The sequence below is a fragment of the Vipera ursinii genome (assembly GCF_947247035.1).
Source record: "Vipera ursinii genome assembly, chromosome: 10".
Lineage (NCBI taxonomy): Eukaryota > Metazoa > Chordata > Lepidosauria > Squamata > Viperidae > Vipera > Vipera ursinii.
Window position 1 is genome coordinate 10,128,826 of NC_139520.1, and position 22,532 is coordinate 10,151,357.

Consider the following 22,532-nt stretch of genomic DNA (forward strand, 5'->3'; position numbering starts at 1 on the left):
GTTCAGTCCTAATTGCATTTTGATGAGCTGTTCCTCACAATTTTATTACTGTGCCATGAAACTAAGGCTCACAGGAATGAAATCCATGCACGCATGGTGTAATAGGGAGAGGAGTTTGTTTTTTTAATGCAACGTGGGCAAGTTATTTGTTAATAAGTTATAATTTCTTATATAAGTTAATTGAGATATGAATTCTTTAGCTGCTTTCTAATATTACATACTCTAATAACAGACACACCCCTATTATACGCTCATGTAACATTGTAGTAAAAAATTATCTACCTTTGGCCAAGTTGCTCAATCTGATGGAAAGAAAATTTACTATCTTTCCAAAAAACAAGGGAATTTCAGCGAAACTCTCTTGTGTACACTATGCTTATAATTAGCATGTGACCAGATGGTTAAGAGGTGAATGCATGTGGCTGTGCGTATATGAATGTTTTTTTTCCTTCCCTAGTACATTCCTCTTTCCAGCAATTTGCGGCTTCCCAGATGTACTCAAGGGACGCGGTGGCTCAGTGGGTTAGGACGCTGAGCTTGTCGATCAGAAGGTCGGCAGTTTGGCAGGTCGAATCCCAAGTGCCGTGTAGCAGAGTGAGCGCCTGTTACTCGTCCCAGCTTCTGCCAACCTAGCAGTTCGAAAGCACGTAAAAATGCAAGTAGAAAAATAGGGACCACTCCGGTGGGAAGGTAACAGCGTTCCATGCGCCTTTGGCGTCTAGTCATGCCGACCACATGACTACGGAAACGTCCTCGGACAAACGCTGGCTCTTCGGCTTTGAAACGGAGATGAGCACTGGCCCCTAGAGTTGGAAACGACTAGCACACATGTGCGGGGGAACCTTTACCTTTAGATGTACTCAGTGCTTTTTTTGTAAAAGAAAAAGGTGCCGCAACTCACACATGTCATACAACCCGCCTTGCCTACCCTATACGGTTCCATCCCAAAAAGGTGCCGGAACTCCGTTCTGAGCGTTGTATGACAAAAAAAGCCCTGGATGTACTCAAGTGCAAAGTCTGTTCCAAGCTTAGTTCAACTGCTGATGACTTTATGCACACGTCCATGAAGTTCTCTTGACAAGCCTACCAAAGTGGATGGATGCTGCCTTCAAAAGTCTTAATTAGGCTTTGCAGACTAAGTGGGAGAAATATAAAGAGTTGGGGAAGGGCAATTCCTCCTCTATGTGTCCAGTAGTGTCACTGCTTGTATGCTCAATATTAGCAACAACATGTCTGTAAGTAATTAATTGTTGATGTATCAACAGAGATCAATTTCACTCAGCAAGGACAAATTTTAGAACCAGGTTTCCGGCTTTCTCAGGACTGTAATTTTGTCAAGTTAATGCAATGGTGCTAAGATTCATGTAGGACATTCATTTATTTATGTTAAATGTATACCTTCCCTACCCCCAACCTAAAGACTTTGGTCATTTGTGCAGTAAAACTAATCTTAATATGCAATTAAAACTCCAAACATCTGGAGGAAGAACAATCATTTGAAAACAATGAAACCTTGGGGAAAAGCCAAATACTGGAAAATTGCAATAACCTTCGCTGTATGTTAAAAAGTTTCTCCTTTTCCACATCTCAAACATGTACTTAAACTGAGCTATTGATAATATGTAGATTATTAATAATAGGTAAATATAAATCAGCTAAACCTTTTTTAAAAAAATTGCTGATCAGCCCTAACCAGGACAACTTTCCTAATACATTTCTGAAAATCTTTGCCTACCAATATGACTTGCGATAGCAAAATTACAGTTAAGGGTCCTCCATGGATTGATTTTTAAAAGGAGACACAGGATATTCTTTTCCAGATGGTTCAAATCAGTGATGAAATGAATCCTGTAGAAATAATTTCAGATGTTGGAAATCCTTTAAATGGCAAAATCTAAAACAGATTTATTGCTTTCTTTTTTAATGTTTTTTTAATTAATCTCATTAAGACATAGGCAAATCAGTAAACAAACTGTTATTGCAAAATACTGGATACCAAGGTGAGATCCCTGTTACTGCATGTGATGGTGTCATCTTTTCCTGATGACTTAAATAACAAATACTAATACACACACACACACAACACAAACACATACATATATATACATATACACATATATAATATATTCCTATATGGGGATATCTTTGACTCTATTGTAAAATGTTGATGGTTCAAAGGCTACTGGTATATTCAGTAGTTATCTAGAAGGGGAGGTAATTATTCAGATGAGCAACATTGTTAACAGTGTCACTTGACATAACAAAATTAATCTGGAATAAAAAAAATGTGGTTGCGAGGTTTATTTGAGTTCTTCTAAAAAAGAGACATTATTTATTTGAATTTCATTAAAGAAGTGGATAACCTGCAATCTCTTATGTGGGTCTTGTTGCCCTTTTTGGGCAACAAGAGATCAGTGGCCCTAACACTGGGTGGCAAAACTTCTCAGTTTTGACCTTGTGACCCTTTCCAGTCTCAAATATGGATTAGAATGAGAAGGGGAGACTCTAGAACAGGGATGTCCAATCTTGTCAGACTTGTGACCTCAACTTGGGGACTTCAACTCCCATTATTCCTCGGCCAGCCATGGTCTTAAAGTTGTCAAAGTTGGACACCCTTATTCTTGAAGATAAAATTCTCTAGTTCCTAATCTTAATGACTTTCCCAAAATCATCCAAATGTTTTCCCTTTTGAAACTATGGTGGGCATGGAAACAGGAAGCCTCAGGAAGGCAAATGTATTCATTCTCACCCTTAGATCTCCACCAAACTCATCCAAATATGTACATACTTACTTACATACGTACATATATACATACATACATGTGGTGCCCATGGTTTTATTGTCAGGGATCCCTGTTAAGCTTGCCTGGCTAAGCCACAGAGGACATAGGTGTCTGTCTTTCATTTTTTCCACAGAATTCTACCACCTTCTGCTTCAGAGGGATGGTGGTTAATTGGAAGGTTGCTAGATAGTAGCAGAGTCTCCCTGAAATAGCAAAAATAAATGAAGGAGGATTCAGGTTAGGCATCAACAGTAGATTCTTTCAGAGCACTGAGGTCTGGACCGTTGTCCAAGAACACTGGATGCTGATGCAAATTCTAACTATAGGTATCACATCATCACTCATTTAAAAATGTAAAGTCAGCCCTTTGGATGAGATTTATCCTTTATCCTATTCCAAATAGCCCTGCTTGAAAGCCTGCAGGAAAGGTCGGGTGTTGTTGTTGGCCAAGAATCTACATCAGCATAATATCTATATAAATATACCATGCTACTTTTTATTGAATCAGGCCAGTAGTTTCCTTCCTTCCTTCCTTCCTTCCTTCCTTCCTTCCTTCCTTCCTTCCTTCCTTCCTTCCTTCCACTGGAGATGTTTAGCAGAAAACCTGGATCTTCTTCACACATCTGGTTTGAATGAAATAGCAGAATTGCAAACCAGAGAAGCTGATAAGTGATTAACAGAAGCTGACCTTGATAAAGATCATGTCAGCTCTTTGAAGTCAAGGAAGCTGGATGTACTAATACCAGTAAGGACATAGCTCTCTCTCTCTCTCTCCCTCCTTCCCTCTCTCTCTCTCTCTCTCTCTCCTCCCTCCTCTCTTTCTCTCTCTCTTTAGAAATACAGGCAATAAATGTTTATAGCTTTGATTAAATTTCAAAGAAAAGAACTGTCATTGGAATTCTTTAGAATGGGAAAGTGGGGCAGCTAGTAGGACTTCAGAAGGATGAAAAGGTATCTACTAGAAAACCATTTCAATAGCAGGCCCTGTAGTAAAATTATGTATATCATACAACAACAAATCATCAGCAAATTTCTCAAATTGACTGATAAACAAATACCAAGAGAAAGATGAAAACAATTTTCCAGCATTCTGAGAATAAATTAGAAAACCATTAAACTTTTGTATCAGGGGAAAAATTACATGGTACCACATTAGTCATGATGGCTGTAGTATGAGTTTAATACATGGCACTGCACAAGATCAGTATCTTCCTTTTTTAAAGAAAAAATAAACAGGATTAGCAGAATATTTGTTTAGCAATGAGAAAAACAGAAGCAACTTTAGAGCAGGAATCAAAATATTAGCATTGAAAATTTGCGAGGCACACTTTGGCACACTCATTTGCAAAAACTGGGAGTGAATATGAGAGCCAGTTCATTATTTTGGATTTATTTGCACAGAGGCTAAATCTGTTAGCTTTGTTATCCCCAGACTCAAATGCATGCACATTATTTCATTCATGCCTCTCTTCTGATCTTCCTTTATCTCTTTGAGGTATGGTCTAAAAGTAGACCTTGAGAAGCTAGACCAGTGTTTCTCAGCCTTGGCAACTTTAAAACGTCAACTCCAAGAATTCCCCAGCTAGTATGATAAACCAAGAGTCTTCAGTTTCAAGCCAGGAAAAGAGAATCTATTGGTTGAAGATGACCGATAAGACTTCCTTGTCAAGCTGTATGGAATGAATGAATGAGGAGTTTGAAAAGGACAGTTTGGCTGGCAACTGCTTTCATTTACGGTTTTATGCAATAGACTTTCCTTTCCTCTAAGGTCTTCTAAGGGACGCGGTGGCTCAGTGGGTTAGGACGCTGACCTTGTGATCAGATGGTCGGCAGTTTGGTGGGTTGAATCCCGAGTGCCGTGTAGCAGAGTGAGCGCCTGTTACTCGTCCCAGCTTCTGCCAACCTAGCAGTTCGAAAGCACATAAAAATGCAAGTAGAAAAACAGGGAACTTTAAGGTGGGAAGGTAACAGCGTTCCGTGCGCCTTTGGCGTCTAGTCATGCCAGCCACATGACCACGGAGACTGATCACTGGCCCCTAGAGTTGGAAACGACTAGCACTTGTGTGTGGGGGAACCTTTACCTTTAAGGTCTTCTAACTAAAAGCACGAAAAGTGTGCTCTCCTACTTGAATAAAAAAAGCAAAGACTTCATGCAACATATTTTCATATATGGTGGACTTGTAAAAAGGTTAAGGCTTTTTGGATAAAAATTTGGTGGAACATGCAGAAGATCTTTAAGCAAAAGATAAAGTTTTGTCCGCAATTCTTTTTGTTGGGTATAATTACAGAAGCTACTGTTGTGGACACTAAGTTGATGTTGAATTTAATTACAGCAGCAAGACTTCTAATAGGTCAGTATTGGAAGAAGGAGGAATTGCCGACTATAGAGGAATGGACTTTAAAGGTTTCTGACCTGGCAGAAATGGCAAAGATCTCGGCTTATTTGAAAGATCACTCGCAAGAACGCTATATTATGGAGTGGAAAAAATGGATTGAATATATCCAGAAGAAATATGGGACTAAAAAGTTTCACTTAGCATTTGAATGAATCTTCCTTTCTTTTTTTTTCTTTTTCTTTCTTTTTATATGTAATATTAATATTGTTTGTAGTTATCTTATATGAGTTAGAGGGCGATAGATTTAAGAGTTTATTGTTGTTAGCATATGGATGTTCATGATTGTTTTCTGTTTTTATACCTTGTACTTAGCTCTGGGAAGTCGGGGGGGGGGGAGAGGGGGGAAGGGTAGGGAGGGATAGGTAGGGGAGGGGGAGGGGGATTGTTAAAGATAAAATGTATTTTAAAACTTTTCAATAAAAAATAAAGACTTCAGGCTTCCTTTAAACAAAAGGAGGAATACATATTGTTGCTTGCATGCAACATTTTTTAAAATGTAGAATCTACTAGCGGCTGTGCACTTAGATGTACTAGTATGCACTAAATTATTTCAGCCTGCCTTGGTTTGGGCAGAGGTTCAAGTAGAGTTCCATTGATTTTCTATCTAAGGCAGGGTAGTTGAAACTGCAGATACTGAACGTAACGGAAGCATTTCGTATGTATAATTAAACATTTATGTTGGTGGGTGCAGTGCCTCTCAAACCGGCCTTTAGCTGTGGTTTGGCAGATGAGGCTATGTAGTAGGAACAGGGTCTTAATCAGACCTATTGGTTTGGGAGCATACTAGATGGCCCCAGATGGAAGAATGTAGATCTCGTGTGGTTCTGAAGCAGAGGTGAAACTACCATCCACTAAGGACATAATGACATAGATGTGCTTCGGTTTGCTCATCTTATTGCTTCTGGAAAAAGTTGTGATGGAAACTCCTACTGACTTTTTCTGCTGCTGGTTGAAAGGCTTTTTGGTAATGTGGCTTGAAATAAACTTACAATGATGGTAGTCAGGTTGGAAGTCATCCTATAGATGCTGAAAAGACTCTTAAGTTGGTACCTTAAGTGTCATCCACAGCGTACTTTAAAGAGGCTCTAGATTCACTATCTCCCAGGAGTGCTTTGAAATTTCCTGTGGGCATCCCAACTTGGAAGCCTTCTTCGTATGTTTTCTCTAAGAAGTCTCTCTAGCACATATTTCCATGGTTTCCTGGAGACCTGTATGGAGCCACGTGGATGTAAGATTTTTCAGCCAAGACTGCAGGACAAGTCTCCCACCCTCGTATGATAGCATAGGCTCTGCAGGAGAAAGCGTTATGAAGATTGAAGTAAAACAATATGGATCCCATCTTCAGGTTTAGAAGCTTAGAAGCCAGAATCCCATTATTGGAATCCTAACTTTCGTTGCTTGAAAGGATGCTTTGTTTGAAGCTTCATCACAATGAAGTATTTGCACATCTGTAGAACAAAGGCACAAGAGGATTCAGGTTGAGCTAACTCGAGTGAAGTAGTGGTAGATTAGGATAATAAAGGCAGAATTCCTTATGAGAAAAAAATATGTATTTTCTCATGCATACAGTCTTTCTAGTAAGCAAGAACTTTCTAAAAGTATTTTAGATGGATGAAATTTCTAGACTGGGATCTGAGAGGGAGGAGGAGGAGGAAGAGGAGGAGGAGCAGCTACTTTTTCCATGCCAAGGAGAACAAATATACACATCCTATTACTTCATTTCTCTTCTAACTTACTGGCTTCTTTTGGTATTCCTTTGGAGATTTCTCCTGAAAAATGTTGGAGCCTTTTCAAATCTTCCTCCAAGTAGTCTTTAATGATGCCCACTTATTTTGACTTTGAAGAGTCGTGTGCCACTTCCTAATAGGTCCATGTCTGGGAAAGCCTTCACACCTAGAGTAAGCTTGAGTAGCTATTGGAGAAACTTAGCACTGCAAAGTTGCACTACCACACACTGACTCCAGTAGTGGTTTGTGGGGTGTTTAGAGGTATTAGAGGAGGGTTGTTTCATTCCCATGGACAGGTGCCTCAAAGAAGGACCAAAACTGATAATTTGTGACTGCATTTGAGAAACCTGCGTTTAGTGAAACTGTTTATAACCAATACTTTCCTTTATATTTCTGTCTTTAGTCAGGTTTGATAAGGACACAGGAGAATGACTTCCTTATATCACCATTACCTCAACACCTAGCGCAGGAACTTCACTATGTGCCACCTGCTGGACACCACCCTCATGTATTGTATAAACGGACAGCTGAAGAGAAAGTGCACCGGTACAAAGTAGATCCAAATCCTTACCACTTTTCCCCTGACCATCACAGCAATCTCACTGCCCACAACTATCACATTCCAGCTAACGATTATCACCATGGAAGGTTTCAAAAGCAGCATTTTTGTGGACGGCGCAAGAAATGTATGTAAGGAAACTTTCTCTTTCTCTCTCTCTCTCTCTCTCTCTCTCTTTGACCTATTAGTCCTAAGAATATAAGCTTCTTATTGTCGTTCTCAAGGTTTACAGGCTTGATTTGGATGCCGAGGTGTCCAAAAAGCCCGTCACAGAATTTACTATATTGGAATGGACCATTCCAAGCCCTTCAGAAGGGATCTAAATCTGAAGTGCTTCACACCCTACATGGGCCATTTGAAATAGTCCATTTTGATAGTCAGTCATTTCTGGAATATTCAGTATTCAGTCATCTTAAGAACAGGATGTTCAGAATGTCTTTAAGTGGGTCATAATATACTGGTGTCAGTGGATACATGTGAGCATCTAATGGGTACATGGAGAACTAAATAATTTGGGTTCTTTTTTTTTGAGGATGCTAATGGGTTCATACACTCATAATTGGTATTATGTCAGACTTCCCAACCTAATGTGCTTGGCACATGTTGGACTCCAGTTGCCATCATTTTCCAACCAGAATGTCAGAGGCGAAAGTTATCATCTGTCTCCTATGCTGAAGAAACACTCCAAACGTTTATGGTGTTATCACATTCAGTATCATACTTATCTTGTTGGGTCCTATTAAATATTTTTGAAGTAGTGACTTTTCTATTTCATTTTCATAAGATTGTGCTAAATTCCCTACAACACATAAAAGTTTACTACCCTCCCCCCATGACTTTCAGCAGTAAGTTGCAAGTTGTGTAATTTTAGTTGTTCTAAAGCATGATCTGACTGCAAATAATCAGATGTTTTCATACAGGCAATCTACAACTACAGAAGGCTGACATTTTCCCTGTAGAGATGCTTTCATACAGCAGCAGGTTATTTGCTTATAAGGTGTTCCATATTTTATGCATTTTTTTTCTTGATGAGATTTACAGTGACATAGAGAAAAGTATATGCTTAATGTAGATTGCAACCTCAGAATTCCTCCTTATATTCCTATAATCCCTGAGTTATTCGTGTATTCCTGTATAGAAATGAAATCATGATTCAGGGTCACATCAGTTGGTTCTACTTCAGCTTTCATTGGATAAAACTATATGGATAATCTTTTATATGTACAGTCTAGAGTTCTGGACAAATGACAGGTATGGATCAAGAATATCGGATCATATGGGTTTGGGGCACATACGTGGAGGCCAAGATATGAGGCAGGATACCTAACATTTCTCTCAGTTGAATCCATAAACGGAATTTCAGTGTTTGCTTTAGGATAGAGACTGTTTTTATTGCTGCTATGAATTCCACAGATGGATGCTTCTAAAATGTGGTTATGAAAACTAGGTTGTCAAATGTGAAATGAATTTCCCCAACAATATAGCGAAGGTAGCTTTTCCTAGATGTTAAGATTCTCAGTATAAAACTAATAAAACCTTTTTATTTTCCTTCCTTCCTTCCTTCCTTCCTTCCTTCCTTCCTTCCTTCCTTCCTTCCTTTCTTCCTTCCTTCCTTATGTAAAACAGGCAGGTATAAAGAGATATGTTCACAGTATATGGTTTGATATTACTATTTTCTATTTTAATCATTTCTTTTTCTTTTCTTTTTTACTTCTTAATAGCAAAGACAAGTCTAATCTCAAGAGATGGTGGCCTGGAAAATTTGTTAATAAATTATTAATAAAATAATAAAATCACACCTTTTTCCTGATCTTATATATTTCCAGCTGAAGAGAGCTTTAAGCGTATGCCTTGAAAAGAAGCCATAGGGCTAGTTTTAAAAGCTGTGAGAGTAGAAGGTCACCTCTATGCTTTTTCTCCCATCATTCTTCCCTTTGCTTTTTTCTGTGCCTCCCTAGAAGACTTGGGATATGTGTGTGTGTGTGTTTAGTTTCATTTATTATATTTTTTGTAGTTCTGTTTAGGGATATGACTGTTAATACAAATTCAATAGATGTCTGCATCTTTACATATAGAGCCCCCCTCTTGAAGAAACAGGATTTGCAAACTTTTGCAGGCTTTCAGAAATCTGTTTCACAAAAGCACTTCACAAAAGCCTTGTCCTATGGAAATGAAGTCTTGTTGGTCCTACTCTGGACCCTGATCAGATTTCTTTAGAAAAATACACAGTCTACAGGAGATTCATCCTGCAGCGTTGGTGGTTTTGATGCTGATTTAGAATATGATGTTGGATACAGGTTTGCAAAACCTGCCTCTAGACAGGGTTGTCAAACTTCCAGCCGGCGGACCAGTTGCATCATACGGAGGCTGCACCCACCCCAGCTCTGGCAATGCAAAAAAAAAAAAAAGTTACGATACGGCACGTCGCGTCATGTGACGTGGCAAATTTGACACCCGAGCTCTAGAACATTAGGGTCCATTTCCATGAATGTTTTGCATTTCTATCCATTTGGCCCAGATGGGTTTCATTTTGTAGCAAAATATGTTTCCAGCATTATTCTATAACTACAGTATCTGTTGTGGAGTTGTTGCTTCTCAGGTTGGTCTGAAATCCAACTGAGAAGAAAAGAACTGGACGCACACACAACACCATCATTTGAACTGTTGTTTTTAGATACAGTAGAACAGTATTTCTCAATATCATCAACTTTAAGATATGTGGACTTCAGTTCTCAATATTCTGGCTAGAGAATTCTGGGAGTTGAAGTCCACGCATCCTAAAGTTGCTGAGATTGAAAAGCACTGCGTAGACAAAAGGGAAGGCAAAGATTGGAGGTTGATGAATGCATGTTTCCTGTAGGCCAATAATAATAAAAAACCATTAGGCAAAAATACTGATTTCAAGATTGTTCACCTTTCTTTGTGTTAACAAAACTGAGCAAACATCTTGAAAAGGACTCTGTAGATAACTTTTGCTTGGCATTTAGCCTTGTTTGTAATCTCCTAGATTTATTCAAGGTTTTAGCCCCTCCACACCTTAGGACAGAACAACAGCAACAACAAAATCAGTTCTGAGTCTTTTCCAAATCTTGGCTCTGTTTCATTTCAGATAGTCCTAAGCCACCCACTGAAGACAGATTCCTCTTATCTGATGAATATGGAAGCCAAGCAAGGTTGAAAAGATCCCCCGTTAAAAATCAGAAGGGTGGAAGTTTGAATGTTGAAACGCTAGTTGTGGCAGATAGGAAAATGCTGGAGAAACACAGCAAGGAGAACGTTACCACCTATATCTTAACGGTGATGAACATGGTAAGGCAAGACTTCGACAAATAAACCGTGGCTCTTGGAGTGGGTTCGAGGTTACAAGGGTGGTGAAGTTCGGCAGCATCTGGATTGCAGGGAAATGCAGTCTACATTTTGAAATGCAATGTATTTGAATTATGTCAATGCTAGTTTAAAAATGCACACTAGGATTGTTCAGTGTTTCAAGAGAATTCTTTGCTTTGAGAAAATTTCATAGGAAACACCGGTTCTCATCTGCGTGGACCCTTCTGTTTCTAGAAACGGAGCAGAGTGTCTGTTTTACATTGCTTTAGATTGCTCAGGCTTAAATGATTCATCCAGCATTTCTTTCTTATTTTATAACCAGTCCTAGACTACCATGCACATCAAAGTAAAGTCCAATACAATGTAGTAAAGTGATATAAGAACAATATGAAAACTTGGTACCCCCCCTCCCTTTAATGGAAGTACTAATCAGTCCCACGCTAATTTATGGTTAACAAAGCCAGAGTTTTGTAAGATACAAATGCAAATGCAGCCTTAGCTAGTGTTGTTTTAGACTCTTTGTCTGCCAAGAGAAGCTTCATGTAAAATTAATCTGGTCTTTGACAGAATGGCCTAATGAGGGGTGTTAGCAGCTTACTATGAGTATCTCTATGTGGGTCAATGATTCACTATTGCCAGACTGACAAGGGCAATTTCTTTCTCCATAAATTTTCTGGAATCGGTCCTTCAGTACAACTGAATGTAGAAAGGGAATAGTATGAAAGTAAGGTTTTTTTCCCCCCCAAGATACAATCAATTGATCCAACCATCCAGTGCTGGCAGGAACTGCAAGAGATTTCTGTTGTTGAATATTACATGCCTAAAATCTCTTCCAGCTAATGAAAGTACTATTACTTTGAAGCCAAGCACTTAAATGAAGCAAATTGGGTTGCCCCTGTGCCTCAGCCAGGAGAATGATTTCATTCTGTGGCACAGAATGAGCATCCTGCTGAGAGGAGCCTCAGCTGCCTTGCACATCCCAATGCACTTGCAGTTGGAGATGTGCCACCAGAAAATGGTTTGCAACTTGCACTATTGATAAGAGAATCAATACCTCTGCCCGTTCGAACAGGATAGAGCCAATCTGGCTGGGCCTAAAGACTTATTTAGTCCAGGATTCCACTCTTATGGTGATCAGGCATTCCCTAATGGAAGCTCACAACGACATAGGTATTTATGCATATGCAAATTGCAGATGAGGATGAAACTTAACAGAGATGATGGGTCTCAAGAAACTATAACATCAGAGCACTCAACAAAGGGATGCTGAGAATAATTATAGTCTTATAATGTCGATTTCTCTCTCTCTTTCTCTCTTTCCCTCTCTTATTTTCAGGGATAATTTAATCTTTTAATTCTCTTTTAACTTTGTATTTTATATTGATGTGATTTTAAAATGCCCTGTAAACCGCCCTGAGTCCTTCGGGAAAGGGAGGTATATAAATCTAATAATAAAATCTCCCTCTGTCCCTCTGTGTCTCCTTACCATCCTACCTACCTACCCATCTCACATAGTGACTATGGGTGGCAGATATAAAACAAAACACATAAAACAGAATAAAAAGACAAGGATGTAGCCATCCAACATGCTCCACTCTATCATGGGGTACATGAGCTTATTACTGGAAGGCTAACTGGGTTGGCCCAGCTTCACCTCTGGGAGAACGATGCTTATCAGGGCAGAGGTTATAGCAAGAAGATTTTCCTGCTAGAATTCTCCCCGTGAAAGTCCCAGGCTGACTGGACCTGTAACACGCCTCTTCTGCTGGACCTGATGGGATGGGGAGATGTCACTGGGGAGAGGTGGTCCCTCAAAAAAATAAATAAATCTCCCATGCCACGTAGGTCTTTAAAAGTCATAACCAGGACCTTGAATTGGATCTGGAAGCAACTTGGTAACCAGTGCAGCTTGGGAAGGAGAGGTATACCAATGCATGCAGCTCTTGAAGTGCCCATGCCACTACATTTTGCATCAGATGCACCTGATCAAAAGCAGCTCATTTAAAGTGTATTACAGCAGTCCATCTCGGAGGTGACCAGGGCATAGTGCCTATGAGCATTGTTATTAATTGTAATAATAGTTATTTGTCTGTTTCAAATAGACAGCTTTTCAAGAAGGGGGGGCGGGCTCTTTGAAAGAGGCTCAGTTAACATTTACCTGATGATCTTGCAGCAACAAAGGTGGGTAAAAGATAATGCTTAGAGCTTTCATAGGCCATTTCTTTCTGCAAGAGGACTCGACTGGGTACATGCCCAGCATTGATACAAACAAGCCACATTGTCATGTTAGATTAAATCGCACAATGCCATCAATGCTGTGGCCTTGCTTGAGTGTTTACGCTTTGCTTCAAAGTGAGGAAGGAAATGAGGTTATGAACTTGCTCCCTTTCCCCCCTCCTGACCTTTCTCCTCGCTTGTGTTAGCAGGAGTGGGAGTGCATGTTTGCTTCTTCGGCAGTAGACACAGCTACTTGTACCCTTCATTAATCAGTAGGGTGCATAAAGCCTGAAGTTCAGTACAGAAGAGATCCCAAGGTATATTATTTCCTGGCTCCTAGACTGTTTGCAGGAGGAATTTAAAGATCTGGTCTTAAGCTATAACACTCTTGCTGACTTCTGAAGGATCACTGTCTTGTCTTATGAATTTACCTGTTCAAGATCATCTTCTGCAGCTGATTCCTTCTTTTGTATCTTCTTTCTAAGATTCAGAAATGGCATTGAGCCATATTGCTCTATGAAGCCATGACTTGTTCAATTGTCAACCACAATTGGTTAGATAATTTACATGATAACCAAAACTCTAAAGCTGGATAGTCAAATGCAATAGTTGGGGCATCTATAACATGTTAAATCAAAATCAAATGTGCAGTAGGAACCAGGCTAAGGCAATTATTTTAATTAACCACTCTAATTTGCAAAACTGAGAGGAAAGTTTTTGTGTGATTCCAGGCCCTTTTTCTCCCGTAATAGTTGTCCTGCATTCTCCATATTTACATGGTCTGTTAAAGCTTCGCTAATGTGTCAATCTTGCTTCTATTTGAATAGATTCATTAGAACAGGGGTCTTCAGACTCGGCCCTTTTATGACTCATGGACATCAACTCCCAGAATTCCTCAGCCAGTGTGCCTGACTGAGGAATTCTGGGAGTTGAAGTCCATGAGTCATAAAAGGGCCGAGTTTGAAGACCCATGCATTAGAATATACTGTTGAGATATTTTCACATTTTCTCACTAATGCCCTCATGTTTACCAAAGTGTCTTTGAAATATACTGGCATACCACACAATTTTTCCTGCACAACTTTTGATGGGGCCCGAACAAAGAAAGGATGTGTTCCGTGTGACCCTCAAGCCTTCAGTTGTCCATTTCTATTTTAATCTCATAGTTGGGTCAGGAGTGAATTTGATCTTCCTATCAGTTTGGCTTGCCAACCATTTTCCCCCCTTATCTTCTTTGCCATGCTAATCTTTTCACAGGTCTCAAGTCTTTTCAAGGATGGTACAATTGGAAGCGACATCAATATCATTGTTGTGAGTCTTCTTCTTTTGGAGCAAGAACCTGTAAGTCAGTTTTGGTCAGAATGTGTTTTACATAAAACTAAGGGTTAGGGCATTAAGGCTCATACACAAACCCATTATATAAGAAATTGCTCTGAAGAATTTATTTTCATGGTGATTCTCTTGAGTTTATGAACCATATGCAGTAACACAGTGATTGTCAAATTCATAACAGTAACCCAGAAAACTAGTTTCTAACAAAATTTTGTTTAGCCAGAATTGTTACAAGGAAAAAATTGCAAGGGATAAAGTTATAGAATGTATCTTGTCCCTCCTTTTCCTCATCTTCCTTTCTCCCTGGTCTTATTCCTCAAACTGAATATGAAAAATGGGGTTGTATTATGCTATGATAGGCTAATGGTCTTCCTCAAAATCAAATCAATAAAGGGTTCTAGAAAGGTGAAAGCACTTGATGTCTGAGAAAGAGAAAGAAAGATAGATAGATAGATAGATAGATAGATAGATAGATAGATAGATAGGACAGACAGACAGATAGATTCCCCCGCACATGCATGCTAGTCGTTTCCGACTCTAGGGGCCAATGCTCATCTCCGTTTCAAAGCCGAAGAGCCAGCGCTTGTCCGAGGACGTCTCCGTGGTCATGTGGCCAGCATGACTAGACGCCAAAGGCGCACAGAACGCTGTTACCTTCCCACCGTAGTGGTCCCTATTTTTCTACTTGCATTTTTACGTGCTTTCGAACTGCTAGGTTGGCAGAAGCTGGGACAAGTAACAGGCGCTCACTCTGTTACGCGGCACTCGGGATTCGACCCGCCAAACTGCCGACCTTCTGATCGACAAGCTCAGCGTCCTAACCCACTGAGCCACCGCGTCCCTTAGACAGACAGATAGACAGATAGATAAAGATGTATATAGAGAGACCTTGTTTGTTTGAGAGAGACCTTTTTTGTGTGATGTTGTTCCTTATTTAAGTAAGATATCAAATATTTTTTTTTCTCTGCAGTGGTTGAAGACCATGTTTCATTTAGCTTTACTCAACAATTTGCCTTTAAAGGTTACATGCCTTTAAAAAAAAGTTGCCCATGCTCTCTTATCTAAGGGCTGCTACTGGTTTCTGCTACATTTTCATAAGGTTTTTAAACTAATACTAAAAATACTAGACAGAAAAGATTTCTCATCAGAATGCTAAAGTAGCAAGCCCTTTTTCTATCTAATTTAATAACAGAGAGATGCGTGTATGTTCTGGCTTCATGCCTTGTTATTATATACATATAATTGAATTTGACTGTCATAATAGGTGACTGAGGTAGCAGTTGATAATTAATTTGACAGCCTTTCAAGTATGGTTTTTGATAGATAAAAAAATATGACATGTATAAACTAAATATCAACAAATGAAAAGAGAAAATGTGGTTGAATTGTATTCTCCAAAGCACCAGAGAGTAGTACAAGAAATAATGGGTGGAAGCTTGTTAAAGGGAAATCCAACTTAGAAGTAAGGAGAAATTTCCTGACATTGAGATCAATTAATCAATGGAACAGCTTGCCTCCTGGATTTGTGGGTACTCCATCGCTGGAGCTTTTGAAGAAGAGATTGGACAACAATTTGTCCGGCATGGTATAAAGTCTTCTGCCTTCAGCAAGGGGTTGGACTAGATGACCTCTGAGATCCCTTCCAGCCTTATGATTCTATGTTCGAAAAAGGTGGCCTTCAGAATGCTGAATCCTCAATGGCGTTGTACTTAACAGTGAAAAGCAAGTGCAAATGCGTGCTGTTCTCTGTCTACTTTTCATTGCCTCCCTAGAATTTCTCCTTTCGCTTGTTACTGGGGTTTGAGTTTTGTGATCATCTGTAATTTTTCCATAGGGGGGACTAGTGATCAACCACCATGCAGACCAGTCCCTGAACAGTTTTTGCCAATGGCAGTCAGCTTTGGTTGGAAAGAATGGGAAGAGGCATGATCATGCTATCTTGCTTACTGGATTTGATATTTGCTCCTGGAAGAATGAGCCTTGTGACACTTTAGGTAAGAGAGAGAAAATGTCTCATGGGAACATGGGTGGCAAATGATCTGTTGATGGAAGGGAATATTTGTAGCTCACGGTTCAACTGTGGGATCCTTAGTGCTCCCTGAGCCTGGTGGTTTTTCTGCAGACATTTCATTACCAAGCTAATAGATTGTTGATATTAGCTAGTTTGGTAATGAAACGTCTGCAGGAAAGCCAGCAAGCTCAAAAAGCACCAAGGACCCCAAGATGATGTGTAGTTCTCCTGCTTGAGCAGGGGGCAGGACTAGAAGACCTCTAGGGTCCCTTCCAGTCATCTCCTCTCCTCCTCTCCTCTCCTCTCCTCTCCTCTCCTCTCCTCTCCTCTCCTCTCCTATCCTATCCTATCCTGTAACCTATTGGCTTCAGAATTCATCAGCCAAAATCCTGTTTTACTGAACACTGAAATATAATTGGTAGATTAACAGGAGTTGCTGTTGCAGTTAACCAATCAATACCAAACATGCATAATAGTTTGAAGAAGGAGAAATGTGATTGGCTTAGTTGGTACTAAGATTTGTTGTTCTGGATAACTTTCTGTCCGTCTATTCTGGACAGTCCTTTACATCTACGCTGCTATAGATAGTCTCAAGCTCATGTTCAAAACCATACATGATATTAATGTCAATATTTTTATTAATTTTAATATTATTTTATTAATAATAATTCACTTTAATATTCAAGTTCACCTATTGTTTCAATATTTTCAATATTCTGAATATAGACAGGAGAAGGAGTATTAGGCTGAGGACTACATGAGATGGGATTATATAAATTTTTATAACTATAGTAGCATGAGGTAACATTAAACCTCTCTATGCATGTCTAATCAAAACCCTAAGGCAAACCAAGAGGAAAATACAGATGATTAAAAAAAATCAAACTGATCTCCAACTTTTATTTTTTTCCCCTTCGATATTAACAGTAGGATTTGGGGCAACATAAATGAGATCCCCAAAGAAGAATTATCTGAGCAAGAGAAACATCCCGTTTTAAGGGCCATTGTGCTTAGGAAGCTTCCCAGTTCTGTTGTTTTAGATTTTGGAAATATCGCTAGCCAATCATTCTTAATTCCTTTTGGCTGACTTTCAGAAAAGACTTGGCATCTCTTTTTGAAACCGTTTTCCCAGCTGACCTAGATTGATGTTGAGTCAGCAGAGAAAATGAGCTTGTGTTAGTTTTGCAGGCCAGCTGTTGCAGACAAGATAAATTTATCTTGGATTGGCCCCCTTATTTCCATGTCTGTCTGTTGCTTTTACGCGGGGAAACGAAATATGCCGTGAATGTTCAGCCTCTAAAACGTGGCCTTAATTTCCATAAAGTTATGCAGCAGAATGCAGTACTTTTTATAATCTCATTCTTTTCCTCCACTGTGTTTCCTATTTCCTATAATTTCTTGGCAGGCTTTGCTCCAATCAGTGGAATGTGCAGCAGATACCGCAGCTGCACCATCAATGAAGATACTGGCCTTGGTTTGGCATTCACCATTGCCCATGAATCTGGACACAAGTAAGCAATTTCTCACACGTTTTTATCCCTACCAAATGTATCAAAAATAAATGCTTTTCATTCATTGTAATCTTGGTATCTCAACATGGTGCTCTAGGCTATTAGTGCTCAGTTTGATGTAAATTTTGGTATTGAAGATCTGGTCATAGGGTTTTATTGCCTCTTATAATGACATTATAAGAGAAGGAGAAAGCAAAATCTTTAATCACCAAAGAATACAGAGAAATGTAGTAACATCACCATGGTTACAATTTTCTGCCCTTGATTGGGAGAGGATAGTTAAAACTCAAAATTGGTATCTGAAAGTCTAGCACAGGGGTAGGCAACCTCGTCTCTTTTATGACTCGTGGACTTCAACTACCAGAATTCCTGAGCCAGCCAATTAAAGTCCACGAGTCATAAAAGAGCCGAGGTTGCCTAGCCCTGGTCTAGCATAATATTTAGGTAGGGGCTGCCCAAAAGAGGCACTTTGCCTCCAAATATTGACATGACTTTGGGGGAAGCATCAACATTTGGAAAAAATGTGATCTGAAAGTCATGGACATGTGTCCCCCAATTTTAAAGAAAAGTCATTTGGGACTTTCTCACAAATGCAATGGTCTTTTCACTATGAATTTGATTCTCTAGCAGCATAGAGAATGCATTTGATATGCATTCTCTTGGTTTGCCAAGCATTTGATAAGAATAAAATTGTGAATTATAGACTTGATGATCAGATCTGAATTTAGCTTACAGCATACATGTTTACTGAGAGATTTGTTATATAATTCGGAATATTGGAATATTTGTTTGACTGTTTTTCTAAAAGGCTTTTCTGAATATACCCTGGTTATTTTTTTAAAAAAAATATCTATTATCTTTGATGGTTGGAGTTGATGGAAATTTATTTAACAAAGATTAATCAATGATTATCAGTCTTATCTGAAGATGCTGGATTAAATCTTCCTTCATTGGAAGGGTTGTGTTGTAGTCCTTGCAGCTGCATGGCTATTTTGAATGCAGTTTATTACACATTTTAGATTTTAATATCTATTGTTTTCCACTTAGTGTTTATGATAAGGACTAGCAAGGGACACCTTCAGACAAGTGAAGGTTCTTCATACCTTTGCATTCCCATGGGTTCTGTAGCATCTAACCATGGCTTTGAGCATGGTTTCAAGATTAAACCCAAATGTCCTTTTGTGAGGAGGGTCTATGGAAATGCCTCCCACACAGAAACTCTCCTTTGTTGCTTGACAACTCCATTCAGCTCATCCCTTTTTTTATCAACAGCCAAGCTGCAGTCTTCACATGCTAGGTGAATCCCCAATTCTGCATGAGCTGTTCCGAGCTATTCAGTCCTGACTGTGTAAATAAAGAGTGGAAAACTGGCTCTGACCTCATGTTTGCATGAGTGGCCCTTTGACTATTTCTCTTCATCTGAAAGGAAATGAGGAATTAAAAGGCTAATCCTAACCCAGTGCTAGTTTTTGCCAGGCGTTGTTTCGGTGGATGGGTGGGAGGCGAACCATAAACAATGAGCGTCAGAATCCAGTCCTTGGACCTTTTGAATTGAGATGTGCGCTGTTTTGTGAGGGGGGAGGGTAGGGAGAGGGGCAGAATTATGGAGGGCCCACACTCGTTATGACTGGAGCGTGTCCACAACTTTCTCCTCGGAATCATTTTTTCCCCATTTCAAAGCTCTGCTTAATCAGCGCTGATTGGTTAATCCTGTTGTGATATAATTCTACCCTTCTTTTCTCAGAGTAACATTATGATAACAGTGATTGGTGGGTCCCTTCATGGGTCTGTGGATCAGATCACCAAGTAGATAAGTGACAAAACAAACTTGACAGGCCAAAACCATGAGACACAATGACAAAAAAAAGGTACAGGGTGAGAGAAACTGAAGAGAGATGTTAATGCAGAGGCGAGGTCAGGAAAAACAGGGATTATCCAGAGATTCAGCCATGTATTTCTCTATGTATCCAATTTGTACACTGTTAAAGGAATGGCCTACTTAGCAATGAGGCCGGGACAATTTTATATGTATTTTTCTTTAACTCATATTCCTTTTTTATAGTTTGATTGAGCTCCAGTTTTTACACACTTGTAGTACATAAAAAGAAAGGTTAGCAATTGAATGCCTAAGGACATAACTTGCCCTGATAGAACTGGTGGGAATGTTGTTATCTCCTTAGTGGTTCTTTGATTAGTCTGTTGTTTACTCCTTCATTGTTTGTCTGGTGTTAATCCCTGCTTATATGGGTGTGAATTGCCGGAGAGGAAGTGTTCTGGTCTTTTTGTTTCCTTTTTAGACTTTTTGTTATCTATTTTGAATGTTATGTAAATGTTGTTTATTTCTATGTGCCTATAGATGGCTGATTTGTCTGTACCAAGTTCCCAGGACTTCCCTAGGTTTATTTATTTATTTATTTATTTATTTATTTTATTTATTTATTTTATTCATTCATTCATTTATTTATTTATTTATTTATTTATTTATTTATTTATTTATTTATTTATTTATTTATTTAGTAGGATGCTCTCAGTTTCTCAGTTGATACTATTCTTAAATCTGTCCATATGTTGTGAAATTAAGAATTTGCCTTCTGACTCTTAGCTGGTGTTCATGGATGTGCTCTGCTAGTCTTCTGCTTGTTATAGTCTTTTTGCTATATGTTTTAGATGACTCTTGGTTTTTTTTTTCTTCTGGGGCTAGTGGCTCTTTTGATTTGCTTGAGGTGTTATGGAGGGCCTCAGTTGGTTTGTGTGCTTTGGTGATGTGATGGTAATAGACTGTCAGTTGTTTTTGAAATGGTCCTGCTGTCTGGCAATGTTAACATTTTCATAGCTCGTGTTAGTTGAGCTATAATGGACTGAATATTCAATGAATTTGTATGGATATCCACCTTGTTAGAAGATGTCTATGGAGATTCTCATGTCATCCAGGTCATGGTTGTCTCAAAGGTGGGTTTTTTTCCCAAAAGTCAACTGGACTTGAGGAAGAAGACATTTTGCTTCTCATCTAAGAAGCTTCATCAGTTCTGATTGGATGGGGGTGGGGGCAGAAGGATTATATTCCTTTGCAGTCATGCTTCTTTGCAATCATATTTTTTTGCAGATATTATATAGGTGGTCTGCTGCCTTTTTTTTGAGACATACTGTTAATGATTGCTTACATCTCACATCATTCAATTCTGTGTACAGAATGGTGCATTGTTTTTCATCCCCAGCATTGAAGTATGTTGGCTTTAAAAGATTTAAAAGCTTTCTCTAGCTTTTCTCCAGAAGATCAAGTCACTGTCCATCATATTCCCTTCTCCATTTTTCCCCTGGACTGAGGGAGAATCACTGGTCCAAAGCCATCCAGAAGGTGCCATTTTGGCCTGAGCATATAATGTTATTATCCTTCAACACCCTTATTAAAATTAATGAGAGTTACCTAGTAGACCGAGTTCAGTGAGAATAAAAAAAGAATTGTGCAATAGATTTTTCATGATTTTGCATTATAATCTTCTGTTTTGATGGGTGCACTGTAAATAACATTCTTTCTGGGATTTTTGTTCTCCTTTTCCTAACTTTCTCTTTCATATAATTGTTGATATCCGGACAGGAAGCATTTATGAAATGCCTTCCAAAAAAAAAAGTAGTTTGGAAAGACTGAAGTTCATTCATTTGCCAATAACTGCTAGGAAATTCCCCCATTGTCGTTTGTCCAAGCGTGCGCCTTTTCAGCTGAATAATATGGGAAATTGGCAACCACGCACTTCAGTTGCCTAGAGGCAGACAGTCCTTTAGAAGTGCTGCCTAATGATCCTATTAGCAGTCAGACAGTAATTATGGAGGGGGGAGAACATTTGAAACAATTATAGGTAGGGTTTTTTTTTCTTTAAATAAATCATGTAAGTTTTATTAGAGCATCCTTCTTTGGAAATTCAGCCAATGAGGTTGAATTCAATTATGGAAGCCAGAGGCTTAAAAATGGAAAAACTGGAGGGAGGCATCGGTAATATCCCCAAATTCTCTATCCAACTTGTGGGGTGGATAACAGTGATGGAGATTCCATAGTTAAAATGGTTTATTCTCTTAGAAAATGGCAGAAACTGTGGCTATATTTGTATAAACGAGGCCACCTTCCCTTCTCTTAGATCAGTATTTCTCAACCTCAACAATTTTAAGATGGCTTGACTTCAACTCTTGGAATTCCCAAACCAGCATGAAAATTTGGAGAGTTGAAGTCCACCTATCTTAAAATTGATGCAGTTGAGAAACACCAGCTTTGGTAACACTACTCCATATGCAAACCATGCATGATTGGAGATGGATGAGGCTGTCATTTCTTTCAGTCATACAAGCTGTTGTCAGAGACACAATTTTATCACCGCGTCCTCTCTTCTGTTTTCATTTCTGGTGGGTCAGTGTCACTGTGGAGAGTCCTGGAAAAGAGTCATTCTATCTCTCCCTGCTTCTTTGTCATGGGACGAAGTAAAAAAAAAAGCATTTCTCCCTAGGGAGTTCCCATTTAACCAACAACAGAGAAAATATTTAGCTCAGGACGGTACTGTGGGGTTAGTGGTATTTTCTGAGTTTGGTGGTTTTCTTGCAGATGCTTCATTACCAAACTAGGCAACATCAGCATGGATGATGTTACCGTATTTTCCGGCGTATAAGACGACTGGGCGTATAA

The 22,532-nt window shown here is 39.2% G+C and overlaps 1 protein-coding gene across 1 annotated transcript in view; it reads left to right on the forward strand.

The window, feature by feature from the left end:
- ADAMTS18 (ADAM metallopeptidase with thrombospondin type 1 motif 18) overlaps positions 1-22,532 on the forward strand; it is a gene marked incomplete at its 5' end in the record, with an annotated part of 85,302 nt that overhangs the window by 19,236 nt on the left and 43,534 nt on the right. Inside the window, 5 exons of the mRNA XM_083370508.1 lie at positions 7,310-7,592; positions 10,575-10,774; positions 14,267-14,350; positions 16,176-16,335; positions 17,758-17,863. Of these exons, the coding sequence (XP_083226634.1) occupies positions 7,310-7,592; positions 10,575-10,774; positions 14,267-14,350; positions 16,176-16,335; positions 17,758-17,863 (833 nt within the window). The remainder of the gene's footprint in view (positions 1-7,309; positions 7,593-10,574; positions 10,775-14,266; positions 14,351-16,175; positions 16,336-17,757; positions 17,864-22,532) is intronic.